Source organism: Somniosus microcephalus, chromosome 18 (assembly GCF_052327205.1).
Source record: "Somniosus microcephalus isolate GS21.2 chromosome 18, FLI_Smic_1.0, whole genome shotgun sequence".
Classification (NCBI taxonomy): Eukaryota; Metazoa; Chordata; class Chondrichthyes; order Squaliformes; family Somniosidae; genus Somniosus; species Somniosus microcephalus.
The window spans coordinates 41,940,634-41,959,950 of record NC_141004.1 but is presented as its reverse complement, the minus strand read 5'-3'; the positions used below and the strand labels follow the sequence as shown (position 1 = coordinate 41,959,950).

The following is a 19,317-nucleotide window of genomic DNA, read 5'->3' as shown; positions in this document are numbered from 1 at the left end:
CACTGGATAACAATCAGGAGTGGTTACCTTGGCACATCCACCCTCTTCAGCCAAGGGATGCTCAGATCAATTGTTGCCTCCATCCTGCCACCCCAGTTGAGGTCAGCTAACTCCTCACACATTGGGATTAAAACCTGGGATCTTTTGGACTGTATGACTCAAGTGCACACTCTTTGACACTTTGGAAAACTTGAGCCTCTGTCTTTCAGGAGAGATTGAACTATTGGTTGCATGGAAACCCTAAACAAAAAGCTCTTTGGCCTGCACGATCCCAGCAATGGGTAAGAGAACAGGGATAATTTTATTTTCAGTCATACCATGTGCACTGGAAATATTAAGGATACTTACAGGTGTATATAATCTGACAATGCAACATTATTTAAATACTTTTTTGTCACAAATGATAGTTTTATAATAAGTCTGGTACATAGAGATCCAGACCCGCCAAGTATCAGTCACTGGGAGTGACAGTTACTCATTTTAGCTCTAAACTGCAACCTATTTTGATGCAAGTCACTGAAAAATAAATGCAGCTCCATGTGTTTAAATAGGTTTGCGATTGGTGCTATTATTGTTGATCACACATTTCACCATCATGTTCCCAGCACTGACAACTCTGTACCTTATGTAAGAAATAGAAGTAACACATTTAATCCCTTTACATCTATTTTATATGTGCATTATCTGAAAATCATGACATTTCAGCCAACGTGTCAAAATAAGATATATACCAGCAAATGATCAAGAAAAATCTAATGTAGCCTCTGGAAGGTGTTTCATTGTACTAGTGAACTGGGCTAATGTATTATTTTCAACCCGAACATTAAATTACTGCAGCAGACATTTTTACCGGCTGTTTCTATTTATTTGTTGCACAACAAGTATTGGACGTCTGCACCTACCACAGATAAAGCAGGTCGACTTGAGGACTTCTTCCTTCTTTTGCTTCTCACTTCTCAAATCAGCAAAGGTGTCAATGATAACGCCAAAGATCAGGTTCAATACAATGATGATAACAATGAAGAAAAAGAGCAGATCAAAGACAACACGGGCGGGAAACAGTGCCTCCTGGAATAAATCAATCATTGCAGGATTGAATTTAATCTGCACGTTCAATGTCTCTATGTTTCTGCAGAATCATTTGAATAAATAACTTGAAAGTTACAGAAAATCATTTTTCAGACACTGTATTAGGCAAAAGTTGCTTTATTTTGAAAATTTCTCAGGCCTTTTGGAGTTCAATGTTAATTAGTTAATAAGTGAAACATTTTCCAATTAAACAAACTAGCCCAGTCCCTAGTGAGGTCTGTCTTTGCCAAACTAATTTTCTTACTTTCTCTTTGTAAGTTTAAGTTTCTTTTCCTATGTGATGTAAATATTTCTTGGTTATTTTCTACCTTATTTATTTCATGATGTTCCAAATAAATCATTCTCATCCATATTTTTATCTGAGCATATCTGTCTCTCATCTCTTAGCTGTGTCTCTGTTTCCCAGCTTCTTCCCAAGACTTGTCCTTTTCCACCCTGCAATTCTGTCAGCTCGGTCTCCTGACCCTGTCCCTCTCTCTCTCTCTGTCTCCTGACCCTGTCCCTCCCTCTCTCCTGACCCTGTCCCTCCCTCTCTCTCCTGACCCTGTCCCTCTCTCTCTCTCCTGACCCTGTCCCTCCCTCTCTCCTGACCCTGTCCCTCTCTCTCTCTCCTGACCCTGTCCCTCTCTCTCTCTCCTGACCCTGTCTCTCTCTCTCTCCTGACCCTGTCCCTCTCTCCTGACCCTGTCCCTCTCTCTCTCCTGACCCTGTCCCTCTTTCTCTGTGTCTCCTGACCCTCCCTCTGTCTCCTGACCCTGTCCCTCTCTTTGTGTTTCCTGACCCTGTCCCCCTCTCTCTCACTGTCTCCTTACCCTCTCTCACTGTCTCCTGACCCTGTCTCTCTCTCTGTCTCTTGACCCTGCCCCCTCTCTCTCTCTATCTGTCTCTGTCTCCTGACCCTGTCCCCCTCTCTCTCGGTCTCCTGACCCTGTCCCTCTTTGTGATCTTTCAATTCTGTTCTTTTCTATTTGCTGGATCTACTCTTCTACGCCTTTTAGCTGTTTTTGTTTTATGATAACCTGGCTTGTCCCTTTCTAACTCTTAGGTTTATTTATTGACCTTTTAGAAAGGTCATTGTCCAGTTTAAATTTCCAACATCTTGAGTTAAATATTTCTGTTATTCCCTTTCTATTTTAAAGCTGATGTTTCTGAATAAAAAACTCAAATATAAAAAGTGAGATAGAACAAGTCCAGGTAACTATAGACCAATTAGCTTAACATTGGTGGTACGAAAGATAGTGGAATCCTTCATCAAAGATGTAATAGAAAAACATCTAGAATCTGAAAATATAATAAAGGGTAGTCAGCACGGATTCCAAAAGGAAAGGTCGTGCTTGACCAACTTTACTGAATTCTTTGAAGTAACAGATAGGGTAGATTAGGGTAATGCAGTAGACGTAATATATTTGGATTTCTAAGAAAGCCTTCGATAAGGTACTGCATAGTAGACTCGTGACCAACGTTCCGTTCCCCTTAAGCTGCGCAGGCACGCATCGATCTGGAGGTCCCGCGCAGGCCGCTCACCACTGTTGCCATAAATATAAGATAGTCACTAATAAATTCAATAGGGAATTCAGGAGAAACTTCTTTACCCAGATAGTTAGAATGTGGAACTCACTGCCACGGGGAGTAGTTGAGATGAATAGCATAGATGAATTCAAGGGGAAGCTAGTTAAGCACAGAAGGGAGAAAAGAATAGAAGGATATGTTGATGGGGTTAGATGAAGAGGGGTGGGAGAAGGTTCGTGTGGAGCATAAACACCGGCATGGACCTGTTGGGCTAAAGGGCCTGTTTCTGTGCTGTAAATACTTTGTAATCCTTTGAAAATAAAAGTTTATTATTCTAGATTTGATCTCCTTCTTCCCAATTCCAGACTTTGATCCCTATTTGGACAACATTAAAAAAAAAGCCTTTCAGCTTTTCTTCATCCCCAAATATGTACATATATGTGCTTCTGGGTAATTCATCGCCACAGGCCTAACTTGAAGATGCAGCTGCCACTCACAACTACTTTATGACTGTATATTTAAACAATGTTGAAAATTTAGAACAGCCAGAGTGATATTGCAGTACACTGGAGGGATGTTGGTTTGCCTGTTCAATTCCCATCTGTGCCATCCGAAGCGATGCCAAGAGCGGGACAGGCAAATTCCCACCGGGAAATTGGATAACATCAGGCATTAAATCACCCGTCACTTTTATATACTTTTTAGTGACGGGTTCATAAGCCCTATTAATGGGGCCGATGAGCTGGTGTACAAGTCAACCTTCTTGATGAGGGGAATGGAAGGTAGCATGGGAATGCTTAAAGAGGGAGATAACATTTTTTTTTAAATTGCGGTGGGGGGGGGGGGCATGGGGGAGATTACATTACACAAAGTTTAAAAATATAAATGATTAAAAATTGCAAAAATGAATTACAATATTTTATTTTGCTTCATAGATACTGAGGTAGTTCCACACCGTTCTTTACTTAATACACAAGGTATAACGAAGAGAAACAAAAAGGCCTAATGAGTTTCAGTCTTTCCTATTGTAATAACATTGAAATAACAACTTATACATTTGTGAAGGAGAGGAAATATAGCATATACTCAAAATATGTTTACTGACATTGGTTAGGGAGTTTGTCTGTTTAGGTATTCAAGAGGCAACTCAGTACTTCTGGCACTTATTATATATATAGGGCAATAAGTAATTGTGGTTACTGAGTGCTAGATTTTAAACTTCCAACTGCAAAGGTGAGAGACAAATGCTTTCAGCTGTCTCATTACGAAGATTTACTTACATCTTTTGAAGGTTGTCTGAGTATATCTCCAACACCACCTCCATTACGCAGACCATGATTCAGTACTGTTACTATACACATCAATAGAGTGTCACAGGCACGCTCTTTGTCACTCTCTTCCTCATCTGTAATGACAGAAGTAGCAGCAAAAGTAAATTAGAATTTGCCTCCAGTGCTCTTTGAAAAATGTAATGATTACTAATTAGACTATGTGCTCTTTGCCAATTGGTCTTAGTCAATTTTTTATGAAAGTTACTCAGTTGTGAGTCTTGCACTGCCAATAATCTGAATCCACTTGTGGAGAGATCTTCCTCGCTTCCACCATGCCAATCATCCATTTTAGTTCCCCAAGATCCCTCTTGCACCACAAGCTATTTCATACACTGACTGAGAGGACAGGTAGGCAATTCTCTTCAGGCTTCTGCCAATGCTAGAATTGTAGCTGGTCACTGGAAGAGCAAGACCAGTAAAGCAAGTAGGTTGAGTTCTACTCTGATAATCCCTCACTCTCGGTGAGAAAGTATCTTGTATCCATTCATAAAAGTTTGGCTCAGATTAGGACCAGTAGCAATGGGAAGAACCTATCACCTGCCACTAAATGACCTACACCATCATGACTCAAGAACCTATATTTTCCAATCAATTTAATTTCAATGCCAGAATAAGCTATTCATTTTAAATGGGTTAACACTGGCATTAAAATAATGCTGATCGGAAAGGCAAGGCTAATATGACTGAAGCTACATTTTCCACACATGAACAATGTCCCATCCTTACTGTAGACGTGGTTCAGCTGGTCATTTATGATCCAATGGCACTACTCAAGGAACAGCAGGGAGTTCTCTTGGTCTGTTAGTCAACAGCCCTTCCTTAGTCACCACAATCAGAAGATCATTAATGGGTTATTCATGTCATTGCTGTTTATTGGATCTTGCTTTGCACAATGTGGCTGCCACATTTGCCCACATAACTGTCATTCAGCTTCAAAATAATTGTATATGAGGGTTTCAGAAAGATGTAATAAGTTGGAAATCTTTCTTTCATCGCTCATCTCCCTTTACACTCGAGATCAGTCTTGTTGCTGTTTTCAGTCTTGTTGCTGTTTTCTGTACTGTTTCTAATGTAAGTATATCCTTTTGTGGTGTCCAAGTGTGGTCTCACTAATGTATTATAAAGCCTTAACATAACTTTTGTAAACTTATATTCTATTATTCACACAAGATTATGAAATCAATGCACATGAGGAAGACCATTAACTGAATCATAGAATGATTACAGCACAGAAGGAGGCCATTCAGCCTGTTGGGCCCGTGCTGGCTCTCTGTAAGAGCGCGTCAGCTAGACCCACTCCACCGCCCTTTCCCCGTAGCCTGCAAATTTTTTCCTTCAGGTACTTATCCAATTCCCTTTTGAAAGCCACGATTGAGTCTGCCTCCACCACCCTTTCAGGCAGTGCATTCCAGATCCTAACCACTCGCTGCGTAAAAAGGTTTTTCCTCATGTCGCCTTTGGTTCTTCTGCCAATCACCTTGAATTTGTGTCCTCTGGTTCTCGACCCTTCCGCCAATGGGAACAGTTTCTCTCTATCTACTCTGTCTAGACCCCTCATAATTCTGAACACCTCTATCAAATCTCTCAACCTTCGCTGCTCTAATGAGAACAACCCCAGCTTCTCTAGTCTATCCACGTAACTGAAGTCCCTCATCCCTGATTCTCGTAAATCTTTTCTGCACCCTCTCTAAGGCCTTCAGATCCTTCCTAAAGTGCGGTGCCCAGAATTAAACACAACTCTGTTTCTGCTATTCCCTTCATTTTTTGTATTAACAAATTTGAATGCGTACAGTGGTTCAATACCTGTGGGTGTTTAAGAAGCTTTTGAATTCTAAATCATCCTGTACACCCAGTATCCTAAGGAATTTTGAAGTGAGCATGATTGAAGAATTTGAGGCTGTCAGTTCACACCTGAATCTGCAGTGTTTTCCCACTCCACAATTTAAACTGTATATTCTTGCACCTTTCTAGATGAATGAAATTAAAATTCTAAACAAAAGAACTAAACATATACCTCCGATTTTTCAAAAAATAGATTTTCAAATCTAAATACTTGCGCTGTTAAAGATAGCTTTTGGAAAATTTTAATACATCAATATCAATATGCACATTATACTGGAATTCATCATAAGCAATGCAACCACTTGTACAGGTATTGTTGAAAAACAGTCTTAGAGCTGCTCTGGTCACACAAGTGTCCAAAATACACCATCGACTGTAGTACTGAGTCATTCCAGGAATGTTCCAAGTTTAATTCTGGTCTGCACTTGTAGCTGATCTCAGCTAAGGGATCTCTAGGGGCTTCAGTGTCCCTGGCTTCAAAATGGGAAAAATCTATAGATTCCCACTTCTGATGACTATCTAATTCCTCCTGCCAGAAAATACAGATGTACGGCAGTCAGGTGAGAACAGGCCTGGTGTCAGCTATGATGACCTACACATGTGAAAAGACACTTGTTGTCGGCTCATGCATGAATAGAAAACACTCGGGTGAGTTATCAGAGGGATGTCAGTACCACGGGAAATATATGGGTCCTGCAGGAATCAGAAGATGGGAGGAAACTGGGGACAAGGAAAGGAACCATTTTCATAAACTAATGCAGCATATATCTTCTGCAACATTTTGGTTTATGAGATCTGTAGAGAGATGTGCAGAATTTTTTCCTGTGGATTAAACTTTAATATGCTGACCTTGTGACTCAGCGTCTTGGATGCCTGCAGAACAATTAACATCGTCAGCAGCACATGAGTTCATGAAATCCTTTATTGCTCTTCCATGTACTGCAAATGGACCTATTAACAAAGGAAACATTTCACACAGTCTGTTTAACATTGTCTTACTGATGGCTTGTTCTGCCTCGCCTGAAGCTTCTTGTCTATGCACCTAATTCAGTTTTGTTCTCCTAACCTCAACACTTGGTCCCAGCACAAAATTCTTGCTCTGAACAATATCTTCTCATTTTATTGGGCTTTTTTTGTCCCATTTTCAAATTTATTTAAGTTACTCTCTTTAAGTCTCAATGTGCCATCTACCACCCCTCAGGCCTCAGCCCTTTGACAATGTTGATTATGAATCAGCCACTAGGAGATGTGCAATTAACCCTATAATTTCCCTTCCTCTCTGTGGGGAAGAACGACGTTACAGCACTCAAGGTCTCTCCTTGATCACAGGCCCAAGATGAGGAAATTATGATGTAAGGAATTGTGTTAGTTAATTTGTGTCATACCATCTTAGTGCAGAAATATACTTTGTGACCAGGCTGTCCTATGTCACATAAGTCTAAGAAGAAACAAATATGGATGCACTCCAGGCTCTAAAACTCTGGTCAGTTTGTATGTAGTGGAATGGCCGAGCAGTTGATGCCAGACATACTGGCCACGATTTCCCTTTTCTGTGTTGCCACTCCACAATTTATTTCCATTAAAGCGAATGGGTGGGATCTCTCAGGCGGACAGGTGCAGAAGCGGAAAACCCCGTCCAATGACCAAGAGCTTCAGAATCTTAATTACAATTGAGTTCCATTGTGTCAAACTATATTTACCTGGTGTCTTGCTGCTTGGTAACCTGTCAACTTCTAAAATGAAGTCATCCTTTAGGAAGAGGAAGCCCACAATTGAGAAGAGATAGACAAGGATGAGAGCAAGCACAGCTGTCAGGAGGATGGAGCGGCCATTACGTGTAACACTTTTTATGACATTAAACAGAGTCTCTTCTCTATAGATCAAATCAAACAGCTGAAATACAGAAATCAGATATATGGTAAGATTACATTTCTCCGTTTTTAAATGTGCCATTTCTACGCTCTGAACTCCGTAGAATAGGAGGATAGTCTAATTTAGCAACTTTCCACAAATACATTTCTATGATAATGTAGGTTTGAATTTGAGGTTTATTGAAACCAAATCAAAATTAATTTAAAATTTATATTCATTCAGTGCACCTTTCCTTTCTGGTGTAGGCCCTTCGTTAGAACTGATTTGTTTTTTGATCGTGGTTTAAAAAGCAAGAATAATTTGAAGAAGACTTGGAAAGCACAGAGATCATTGCAATCAGACAGTCAAAAGGAAGAGCTGTGCCTGATCAAGGGTTGTTTCATGCTGATGCAGTGTCCACAAAGTGGAAAGATGTCCTATTCCTCGGCACTGGCTTCCCTTATTTTAATGAGTATAAAATTCATCGATTCTAACCATTTCTATTCTACTAACTATGCATTTTTAAATAGCTAGATTAACAAATCATCACTTGAATGATTCATAATTTAGTTCCAAGTTGAAATATTTTTAAAGTTAGACAGCAGGGAATGAAACGCAGAATCAATTTGCATACATGTTCAAGCAGTGTAGTTTCAGTCTTTAATGACAAAAAGCCACATCAATTTCAATGCAATATTTTTTTTTACTTCTAGCAAAGTTTTATTGAGATAAAACATTTTAAGCAACAATTCAACCTAACCAGAGCTCATTGCAAAATGCAACAGAGGTGAGGTGGAATGTTTTCTGATTAAAAAGCTAAGGATAAAATAGTCATAAATGAAGATATAACATACCAGGATACTGTAGAAAAACTCATGCACAAAGAGCCCCAGCACACTTGTCATTATGTATCCAATATGATAAAGGAATGCCATGTCCATGATCATGGCTTTGTATCCAATGATAAATTTCCCACCATTGCCCACAAAACTAACCAAATACACTATTTTGTTGATGAGCTGAATATAAGAAAGAGAAAAATTAATTAATAGAAAAATAATGTACATCAAAAATATTCCAATATTCCAAGTGTATGGCAAAATAAGTGCAATACTGTTTCTGTTGATTGGTGGTGGCTTACCATTGCTGTTGAATGTGATGGTGATTTACTGTTGAACGTGATGGTGGGTTACTGTTGGACTTGATGGTGGTTTACTGTTGAATGCGATGGTGGTTTTCTATTGAATGTGCTGTTGGTTTACTGTTGGTGTTAAATGTAATACTGGAAACACCCCCCTCTCCCCCTGCTTCCCCCCGCCCGCCTATAAGATAGCAGTTGCTGGACTTTCGAGTCTGCGGGGGTTAGTGGGCGCCCAAGATGCAGTCCTAGTGAAGTGGGATATTTAAACGACGCTGCATACTCCAATGGGATCAGCGCTGGAGAACCCTGGATGCTGAGATCCTAGGATATTCGGAGCCTCAGTGTCAGCTTAGCTCAGTTGGTAACACTTTTGTGGAGGATTCAAGTCCCAGTCTAGGCGAGCACATAATCTAGTCTGTCACTCCAGGACATTGCTGAGGAAGTGCTACACTATCAGAGATGCTGTCCTTTAGGTGAGATGTTAAACCAAGATCCTGTCTGCTTGATATTGTGGTTCAGTGGATATTAAAGATCCCATAGAGCTTATTGAAGACATTATTACCCATTGTCCTTGCTAATATTCCTCCCGTCATCAAAAAACAGATTGTCATTATTTTATTTTGTTTGTGGCATCTTAATATGTGAAAAATGGCTACCATGCATATCTACATAACAACAGTCACTGTTGTGAAATGTTTTGACATACCGTGAGATGTGCTAACGCACTAAATAAATTCAAGTTCTTTTCCCCTACTACTGAGTTAAAGTTAAATGTAATTTTCTTATTTCTTATTCATTCTTTTCACACCAGTCAATGCATATACTAATTCATCTAATTTAGGTCTGGTTCTTTAATTTTCTGTAAAATGAGACAGCACTGGCCTGAGATACATGCATGTGTTAAGAGTTATCCAATTTGTCTCTTCAGATTGAATGAATCCTCTTATCTCCTTAACTAACTAACACGCCGAGTCACGTGCTCTCCTGTTGTGTATTTGATTTTTCAGGTGGGTGATTATCTGTTCACTTAAGCCCATATATCAGGTAATCCTCAAAGTAATTAAATGGAGGATGTGTACAAGGATCTTGGCACTTTGCCAAATTACTCCAGCAAACAAATTGAAATGTGAAGTCTTTTGTCGAGCGTGGGTAAATGCCAGCATCACTTTTAGATGCAATTCCTATGACCACCCATTTGTCCGCTAATTGCGAAGTGAGGGCACCTTGTACTGATTTTTTTTTAGGATTCTCTAGATAATTATCCAGCTATTGCATCAAATAATACATTAGTCAACTAAAAAATAGAATGAAAACCATAGATGTTATAGGAGAACCGTTGTTTTGGCAATAGGGATTATTGTGGAATTAATATTTATTCAATCCAAGCAAGTGAGCATATGTTTTGCATAATTCAACATAAAAGTTTGCAATTAATCAGCTTCATACTTACATTAAGTAATCCCAGTGTAAACAATGTGTGGCCTATTCCAATGTAATATATAGATCGAATTATCAGTGCTATTATTAATGGCCTGAGGCCATATCGCTTGGAAAGCACAGAAACTACTAAGAAACATATTACACCCCAAAAAATAAGTGAGAGAAAGGATGAATCCAGGGCTCCTGCAAGAAGAAAAATAGAAAACAAATTGTTGCTGTGTTTCTTGACCTAATGTATTTTTTATTGAATAACAAAGCATGTTATAATCTTCTTTCTAATCATTGAGGTGTGCCTTCAGATTATGCCTGTAGGATACTGGCAATACAATTTCTGCAGCAGCTAACTGCACCTTACATGGCTGTCGTTCCAAATCAAATTTGGTTATCAAAGCAGTGGAACCCCTTCTCTCAGGCTTAAAAAATCTAAGCTTGATGTCATTTAACCATTATTTATTGTCTTCTCTACTTGTCTTTTTTCTTATTCTTTTCAACCTTTGTGGTATGCTGGGTTATGGATCAAGTCCCTTCACCTAAGCATCTCATAAGAACATAATAATTAGGAGCAGGAGTAGGCCACATGACCCCTCGAGCCTGCTCCGCCATTCAATAAGATCATGGCTGATCTTCAACCTCAACTCCACTTTCCCGCCCAATCTCCATATCCCTTGATTCTGCTAGAGTCCAAAAGTCTATCTATCTCGGCCTTGAATATACTCAACAATTCAGCATCCACAGCCCTTTGGGGTAAAGAATTCCAAAGATTCACAACTCTGAGTGAAGAAATACCTCCTCATCTCAGTCCTAAATGACCAACCCTTTATCCTGGGACTCTCCAACCAAGGGAAACAACCTCTCAGCATCTACCCTGTCAATCCCCCTCAGAATCCTATAAGTTTCAATGAGATCACCTCTCATTCTTCTAAACTCCAGAGGGTATAGGTCCAATCTACTCAATCTCTCCTCATAGAGCAACCCTCTCATCCCAGAATCTCATTACAAGAGGAGCCTGTGGTTTAGAGTTAAAGAACAGATGTACTGTGCTCCAACAGTGACAGCATAATTGGTCCTTACAGTCTTTATCAATGTGATTTTCCATTATTTTTAACTGTTATTAGTGCTGTTTGAACTTTATCAAGGCACACCATAGAAAATACATATTAGAATAAACATAAGAGAGAGTAAATAGCAAATGAAACAACATAACTTAATCTCTTTATTCGGATGACAAAGTATTTGGACTTTGCCTTTCAAAATTTAAGTCAGATAAGTCCTTGATTAAATGCTAGCCAAATTATTCACAGACAATCATTCATAATCTATCCAGATGGACATTTTAAACATTCAAATAATCCATGATTGCCTACCCATTGAAGTGTCTTCTCCATATGGATAGAAGAAGGCAATGACCAGGTTGATAAACACAGCCAGGTTGAAGGAGATGCTGCCCCACAGTGACATCCTCCTGGAGAACCAGTACAGCAGGGGCATGCCTAACAAAAAAAAAGGGACAATACTTATAAAAATTTGCAATCTATAAAATATTTGCTGGAGATAATTCCATCTAATCAGTGAGTGCACAAAGATTTGCTGCTTCAATTCTCTATTAAAATTCAATTTGAGTGTTTACCAAGATTTCTCCTGAACCCCCTTGAATGCTGAATTCCCATCACACAATAGAATTCCATACATAGAATTTACAGCACAGAAACAAGCCAGTCAGCATTTATGCTCCACACGACCCTCCTCCCACTCTATTTACTTCATCTCACCCGATCAACATATCCTTCTATTCCTTTCTCCCTCATGGACTTATCTAGCTTCCCCTTAAATGCATCAATGCTATTTGCCTCAATCACTCCATTTAGTAAAGCAGCTTCTTATTGGATTTATTAGTGACGATCTTATATTTATGGCCCCTAGTTTTGGGCTCTCCTACAAGTGGAAACATTTTCTCTACGTCTACCCTATCGAACCCCTTCATAATTTTATCCATCAGGTCACCTCTCAGTCTTCTCCTTTTTAAGAGAAAAGAGCCCCAGCCTGTTCAGTCTTTCCTGATAATTGCACCCTCTCAGTCCTGGTATGATTCTTGTAAATCTTTTTTGCACCTTCTCCAGTGCTTCTATATCGTTTCTGTAATATGGAGACCAGAATTGTGCACAGTACTCCATGTGTGGCCTAACCAAGGTTCTATATAAGGTTAACAGAACTTCTCTGCTTTTTAATTCGATTCCTCTAGAAATGAACCCCAGCGCTTTGTTTGCCCTGTTTATGGCTTTGTTAAGCTGCGTTGCTACTTTTAATGATATCTGTATCCAGAGATACTTTTGCGCCTCTGCCCCATTTAGACTCTTATTTTCCAAGGAGTAGGTGGCTTCTTTACTCCTCCTACCAAAATGCACCACCTCACACATCTATATTGAAATTAATTTGCAATTTACATGCCCATTCTGCAATAACTTACAAGTAGGAAGTGGAATACTGTAATGAGGATAAAGATTATCCTGAAGGCTCAGTGAATAAATACACTACAGTTAACTTCTTAATATCAGTGGGGAAGCCATTCTCCAAAGGAGATTAGGTCAGAGACAGGGATGCAACACAGTAAGCTCTCATTCCCCCAACTCGTACGCTGCAACGTTGACTATCTGCTGGGAGTCATAGATCACGGAATTGCAGAATTAACCCTCATGCTCCCAGTCCAATCCGTGATCTGTGCTATGTGAGCAAATCTTAGACAGATATTGGGTATTGGGAGGGGGGGCAGAGGAGGGGGGGTGCAGTGGAGGGGAGGAGGGGCACACACACAACTCGCATCCATTCCCCCAGGCTAGGGAGGGAAAATCAGCAAGGCTTCCACTCCTGATTGTTATCCAGCGAACCATGCTGAAAAGTACCAAGAGTGTGTGTGTGTGTGTGTGAACATTAACAAACAGGATGGGGTTCAGCTCTAATGCCAATCATGGAGACTAGTCTGTGAACACTCTCTGTGGGGGCTCACTTGTGAAGAAGGGCCACTTGGTACCAGGGTTTGCACCTGTGAATTGTACTCCAGTACATCACTACCTTCATGAAAGGGATGAGGAAATTCAGGGTGAAGGAAAGAGCATTACACAAAGAGACTTGTTCTTTGTTTATTTGTGGTATCATCGCTTCAAAGATGAACGTTCACTTTAGTGAAAATACAAACAGTACTACAGTGTACAATTGTTTAACACACTGCACTTTGGAATGATTTGAAACCCCAACCCAATGATCCTCTTTCTGAGTATTCTTTAACTTTTGAATGAGATCTTTCCACATCTGTAGAACATGATTGATTCCAAGTCATGCTTTAGTTTAATTTTTAATAGCACAGTTTGAATATTGTATTCTAGAAGGGTGGGATTTAACTGAAAAATATGCAACTATATTAGCTTCAAATATTAGTACAAGCCAAATAATTTAATAAACTCTCCAAAGTGAAATTATTCTGAAAGAATCTGTGATTAAATTATTTTTCCTTAAGAACAAGTTCTGTTTAAACATTGTTGTTCCAGTCATTTAATTTCTGTCATTTCGTACAGACACTTACTTTTCCCTCATACTTCATACTATTTGGTTGAACGGCGTTCTCTGTTAACTTCATATCATTACTACATTTTTGGGTTTAATTTTCCTTGTGCATTATTTTTAACACATTGGTAAATGCATTCACATAAATTCCTGCACTATCTTAAAATAAATGTGCCAACAACTGCATTAAAATATGCAGACAGGAACTACCACGAATGCCTTAACTATTGCACAACAAATACATAATGAGGAAATTAAATCCATTTGTATGAAATAGTCCTTCCTGAATTCTAAGCACCTCGTTTTTAAATTCTATTCTCTACATTTTAGAACCTTTTCAGTGTGTCCCTTCTCTTCCAAAACAATTGTAAAAGTACAATAGTGCCATTGCTGCCTTTTTCTACACACTGTGGATTAGTCCAGTATCCCTATGCAGCAAATTCTCTTTTTCACAACACAAATTCCAGACAACAATGAATCTTTGAATTGACTCTGAAACAAAGAAAATCTTTCAAAATGGTCTTACTTCTGAGTTTCTTTTGCCAAATCATCTCGTTGTATAAAAAATTAGTCTTTTCAAAGAAGTCACTGACTTTGCTGCCTTGCTCATCCTGTTCTGTAGTGTTGAGCACTCTATGCTTTGATTCATTTGTTATGTATTCACAAATAGTTGGCACGGGGAATACAATCTGCTCCATATTTCGGTCATTCCGAATAATCTGGTGACCACAAACACAGTTGGAAAATGCAGTTAAACAGACTGACACCACGCATCCTTAATAGCTGCCTGGCCTCCAGTTTTTATTATCTTGAGGATACATAAAAATAAGCTGCTGCAAATAAAATCAACTTCAAAACATTGCTTTTACACTTCAAAAATTTAAAATGATTAAATCGGATTGTATTTATTCACTGGACATGCTGTGATTCGATTACTTTTGGCCACCAAGGAGCCTCAGTTGATCCTTGACTCTAAATTGCTGAATCAGGTCCAGCAGTGAAGAACACAACCACCCTGCCATATCTGCTACCAATCCTGTCAGTTTGTGTTATATGATTCCAGCCACTCCAAAGTGTCCAGCTCAGTTTTTCCTGAAGTACTTCACATTGCACTAGATAGTAAATAATGGTCTGGATTTTGCAGTGGTAATGGCGTTCGCCGTCATTACTCCTCTGAAAACGACAGCAACTTCTGGAGTCAGTGCATGCGCAGATAATTGCGGAAATCCAGGAGTTGCTGTCAGTCATTCCCTGCTCCTCCACAGGTTGCGCTATGGAACTCCCCAGAGCCCAATGCAAACTTCCACTATTACGTTGGAATATCGCTGTTAAACCCCCACCACCCCTCCTCCCCCCACGAAAAAGTGAAGCCTTGTTGAAAGAGGTGTAACTCGGTTTTTAACGGTGTATTGACTGCTGAACAACCGTTCTGGCCCTGAAAAACTAATTATATATTGGTGGGATGCCACATTTTTCCATTAATGAGAATCAAATGGGTTTTAATATAATAATTTTTTATTTAAAAGTTTGTTTATAATATTTCAGCTTCTACCTTAATCCTATGTGTATGTCCCAATCTTTATTTCGTTCTCTGTAAAATTTATTTAAAAAAGTAAATTATAATCTGTGCATTTTACTTCCTGGTTTGCTGTCTGTGACAATTCTTCAATGTGATTGGCTGTTTAGCCTACTTGATGACACCACTGTTGCTGGATGCTAGAGATTCGCTTGACTTGATGCCAGATTCAAACTAATGTCAGGAAAAGTGAAATCCTTGTCATAGTGAGTGCTAGATTTTTGTGGGCAGCTGTCTTAGAGGTCAGCGGCGAGCGCCATTGCTTCGCCACTGACCGCAAATTCCAGGCCAATAAAAATCTGGGAGTGATTACACATCAGAAAACACACACATTAGAAGGAGTTACCAAGCAATAACATACCTAGGGATTCAGATGGGTATTAGGGATTTTGTTTTCTCACCATTTCAAATTTACTGCCAGTTGCCTGCACTGAGAGACCGGTTCAGGTTACTTGAAAAGAATCCTCTAGGAGGTGACAAAGAGCTGCGTAGATTTATTACTGTAGATTATTATAATCAAGTGAACTGATTGGCCATGAAAGTGGCATTAATGTATGATAAATGCTCATACTCCAAGATGTTGAGCTGGCCAAACCCCTACTGTGCGAGTTTTTAAACTTCCACTGTTGTTTCGTAACTGATTTTAACCTAGGTAGAAGCTGAAATATTATAAACAACTAATTACAATCAACATCCCAGTGGGTTTCATACTGGGATAGATGATCTTAAATAGATTAAACGACAAGGAACCGCTTGCCATAGAATAAAATATATTGTAACGTTCTTTTAAACATGAATTAAATTAGAGAGGAAAGAAAGAAAAAGAAAAAAAAGAGAAGGAAAAGGAAAGAATTAACTGCATTTATATAGCGCCTTTCCTGACCACTGGATGCCCCAAAGCACTTTACAGCCAATGAAATACTTTTTGAAGTGTAGTCACTGCTGTAATGTAGGAAACATGCCTAGGGATTCAGATGGGTGTTGGGGATTTTGTTTTCTATGAGGCTATGAGAAACTGCAAACCATTTTGTTACATTGGCTTTTATTTGAATAAACTGAAAAATGTTTTGTGATGAACATTCATTTATTTTTGACGTTGAAATGATATGGCGAACCACAGAGCATTAATGAAGTACAGCAGTTCCGTACACTGCCGACCACAGCCTCTGCAATGATTCAGGTTGTTTAGTGCTCCTTCATGAACAGGCAACCATATAAGACACCCAGTTGTAAAACAGTCTTTGCTATAATTTGCACTTTATATGGTGCCTACTGCTATAAAAAGGCAACTTTTTGGACCTTGTTCAGAGTCTTGTGCCAGCAATAAGGTGCTTATTGGTCTTGGTGGCACTGCTCAACTGCAAATAGCACATCGCCAGGCCCACAAACCGAAGACACATTTGTTAAGATGTTACCTCTATCTGTGCCGTTTGGTTCGAATAGTAGGTCAAAGGGTCTTCCTCTTCTTGTTGCTCCTGATGACCTGTTTTCAGCATTTGCATGTTGTTCAGCATAAGCTGGAAAAATGTAGAAAAAGGCGTTAAATCACCAGTCAGTCAGAGGATTTATTGCTGCTTATTCAACATCCTGAAGCAAAATCTGAGTATTTTTAGTCCTGTCTTTCTGTGTACGTGTTGCTTCACTTGTCTTTTTAAAGTAATTTTTAGATTAGGGCTTCTGTAAAAACTGGTTATGTGTACCTCATCTCAAATTAAATTATACACCCTACAAGCTGAATTAAATGAAATGAAAACTTTTACACAAGAGAAGCTTTTTTAAACCAAGATGCCAGTGTGTGATGATGACTGACACCTGATAGGCTGATAACATTCGGTAACAACAACTTAAATTTACATAACATCTTTAACGTAGGAAAACGTGCCAAGGCGTTTATTGTATGTTACGTAACCAAAACACAGACAACTGAGAAACACTTGCAACAAAATTGGGAGCTACATTTCTATTCCTGCTATCCTCGGAAGAGGAATTCTACAAAATAGAAAGTTATTTTGTATCTCAGAATCATATTACTGCCTCAGTTGGTTTCGATGGCAATTTACTTTGAGTTAATTTACTGCCACAGAAACCCAGCAATTCTGCAGTCAGGATTTACTTAATTACTATATATCTTTGGCTAACAAAGGCATTCATTAAGTTAAATGGTTAGCTAAACTACCAAGAGTAGACTTCCAAGTTATGATAATGAATGGGCTGCTTCTTAAATGAACGCCATTTCCCCAATTTCATTTCAATGCTTCATGGATGCCGTCATAGGTTGGTGCAGGTCGAGTAACTTCCTGTTCAATTTATGGCCCCACTCAGTACAACAGAACACATGAAAAATCAGGGGACACGTTATCTTGGCAATATAAGCCGTGGAATACTTTGCGTTTTAAGCTTTATAATGTTCCATATCAATAAAATACCCAATTATCATCAGAATTTTATGGCTATGATAGCTTTGGACTCACTTGGAACAATTTGAGGCTTCAATATCAAAACCTGGCATTGTTGTTCATAATCAGCAACACAACTTATATTTCTATAGTGCACATTACATGCAAAGAAATACCCGAGATTGCTATGCAAGACCAAAATTTGAAAAAGTTAGATTATAAAGAGATCAATCTTTGAACATTTTGTACAATTATTTGAGTTACTCTCACTTTTTCACCCACCTGGGGAATTTGAGCTCCTGCCCAAGACTGGCATGCAGGTGCAGTGCTAAGGAGACATCATTCTGCTAGCGGCACTGGATTTCGGATGACATATTGTGCTCTGGCATTCCCTAGACTCCTCCACCTCTCCATCTCCTTTGAGACCCTCCTTAAAACCTATCTCTTTGACCTTCTTTGGCACAGCATCCATTCATTTCTGATTATGCCTTTGCAAAGTGCCTTGGGGATGTTTTTCAATGTTAAAGGCACTATAAAAATGCAAGTTGTTGTTTATGCAGTTACACTAAGATAATAAGCATTCTGCTGGGCAATAAAGATCCCTGCCACTGATTACAAAGGTCCCAAAATTCACCTTTGCAAGGTGCAATTGCTGAGAATATAATGGGCCAGTAATTCCAGTCCCAACGCGTGAGTACGGACGGTGTACTCATGCGTGGGCCCGTTGGAAGTGCCGGATTCCAGCATGCACAGCGCATGCGTGGGAACCCGGCATTTCCTCTCCATCGAACTAAGGGGTTAAGAGGTCCAACGCGTGCGCGCAGGACTCTGTGCGCACGCGTTGAACTTCCTTCGTTTAGACAGGTTTGCGTGTGTGCAAGGGACTGAACTTTTTGGAAATGAAAAAAGGAGGCGTAAGCAGTGGATTCTTGAAGGTAAGTGGTCTAATATTTAAAATTATTACATTTTTTCCACAGCTTCATTGTTTTTAAGGACTTTACTAAGGTAAGTTTATTGTTAGACCCGAATTCGTGAAAAAAAAAAATTTCAAAAATTTTATTAATTGTTTTAAATAGTTTTTTTTTTAAAGTTAATTATAGTTTATTTAATTATTGGGATGTTTTTAAAAATTTTAATTAAAGCTAAAGTAGTCTTTTGGGTGCCCGTACTTTTCATGAGTTTGACAGTCTTTACTATCAAACTCATGAATGAGTTTCCCCTCCCCTGATTGGCTGCAGAGTGCTCACCTGATCCCAGCCGGCACATCGCACTAACTACGCCGCTGGATCAGGTAAGCACATCGCGCCGACATCAGAACCGGGCCTGTGACAGGAAATGCAAGCAGGCCCGGGCTTCAGATGTCAGCGCGCAGGGTGAGTGCAGATCGGGGGCTTGCACACGCGGCAAGCACCCGATCCTAATTTCTGGCCCAATGTTGTTCATAGGTCGTTAATTATGAAGTTAAATGGGTAGTCTGATGCACGCGCACACACAAACCCCTGCCTCGTGCCCAGTGTATTCTAGGGACCTCTAATTGTAAATGGGCTATGACATGAATCAGTCATTCATGAAAGAAAGACTTATGAA

At 39.4% G+C, this 19,317-nt stretch overlaps 1 protein-coding gene across 2 annotated transcripts in view; it reads right to left on the bottom strand.

Moving 5' to 3' along the window:
• The window catches only part of itpr3 (inositol 1,4,5-trisphosphate receptor, type 3), a 324,911-nt gene that overhangs the window by 12,793 nt on the left and 292,801 nt on the right, over nucleotides 1–19,317 (bottom strand). For both annotated transcript variants that reach the window (XM_086011397.1, XM_086011396.1), the window contains exons 47-55: nucleotides 16,750–16,851; nucleotides 14,285–14,477; nucleotides 11,568–11,693; nucleotides 10,214–10,386; nucleotides 8,477–8,641; nucleotides 7,472–7,664; nucleotides 6,621–6,722; nucleotides 3,879–4,003; nucleotides 903–1,068 (exon numbers count right to left, since the gene is read on the bottom strand). In XM_086011397.1, coding sequence (XP_085867523.1) covers nucleotides 903–1,068; nucleotides 3,879–4,003; nucleotides 6,621–6,722; nucleotides 7,472–7,664; nucleotides 8,477–8,641; nucleotides 10,214–10,386; nucleotides 11,568–11,693; nucleotides 14,285–14,477; nucleotides 16,750–16,851 — 1,345 coding nt within the window. The remainder of the gene's footprint in view (nucleotides 1–902; nucleotides 1,069–3,878; nucleotides 4,004–6,620; nucleotides 6,723–7,471; nucleotides 7,665–8,476; nucleotides 8,642–10,213; nucleotides 10,387–11,567; nucleotides 11,694–14,284; nucleotides 14,478–16,749; nucleotides 16,852–19,317) is intronic.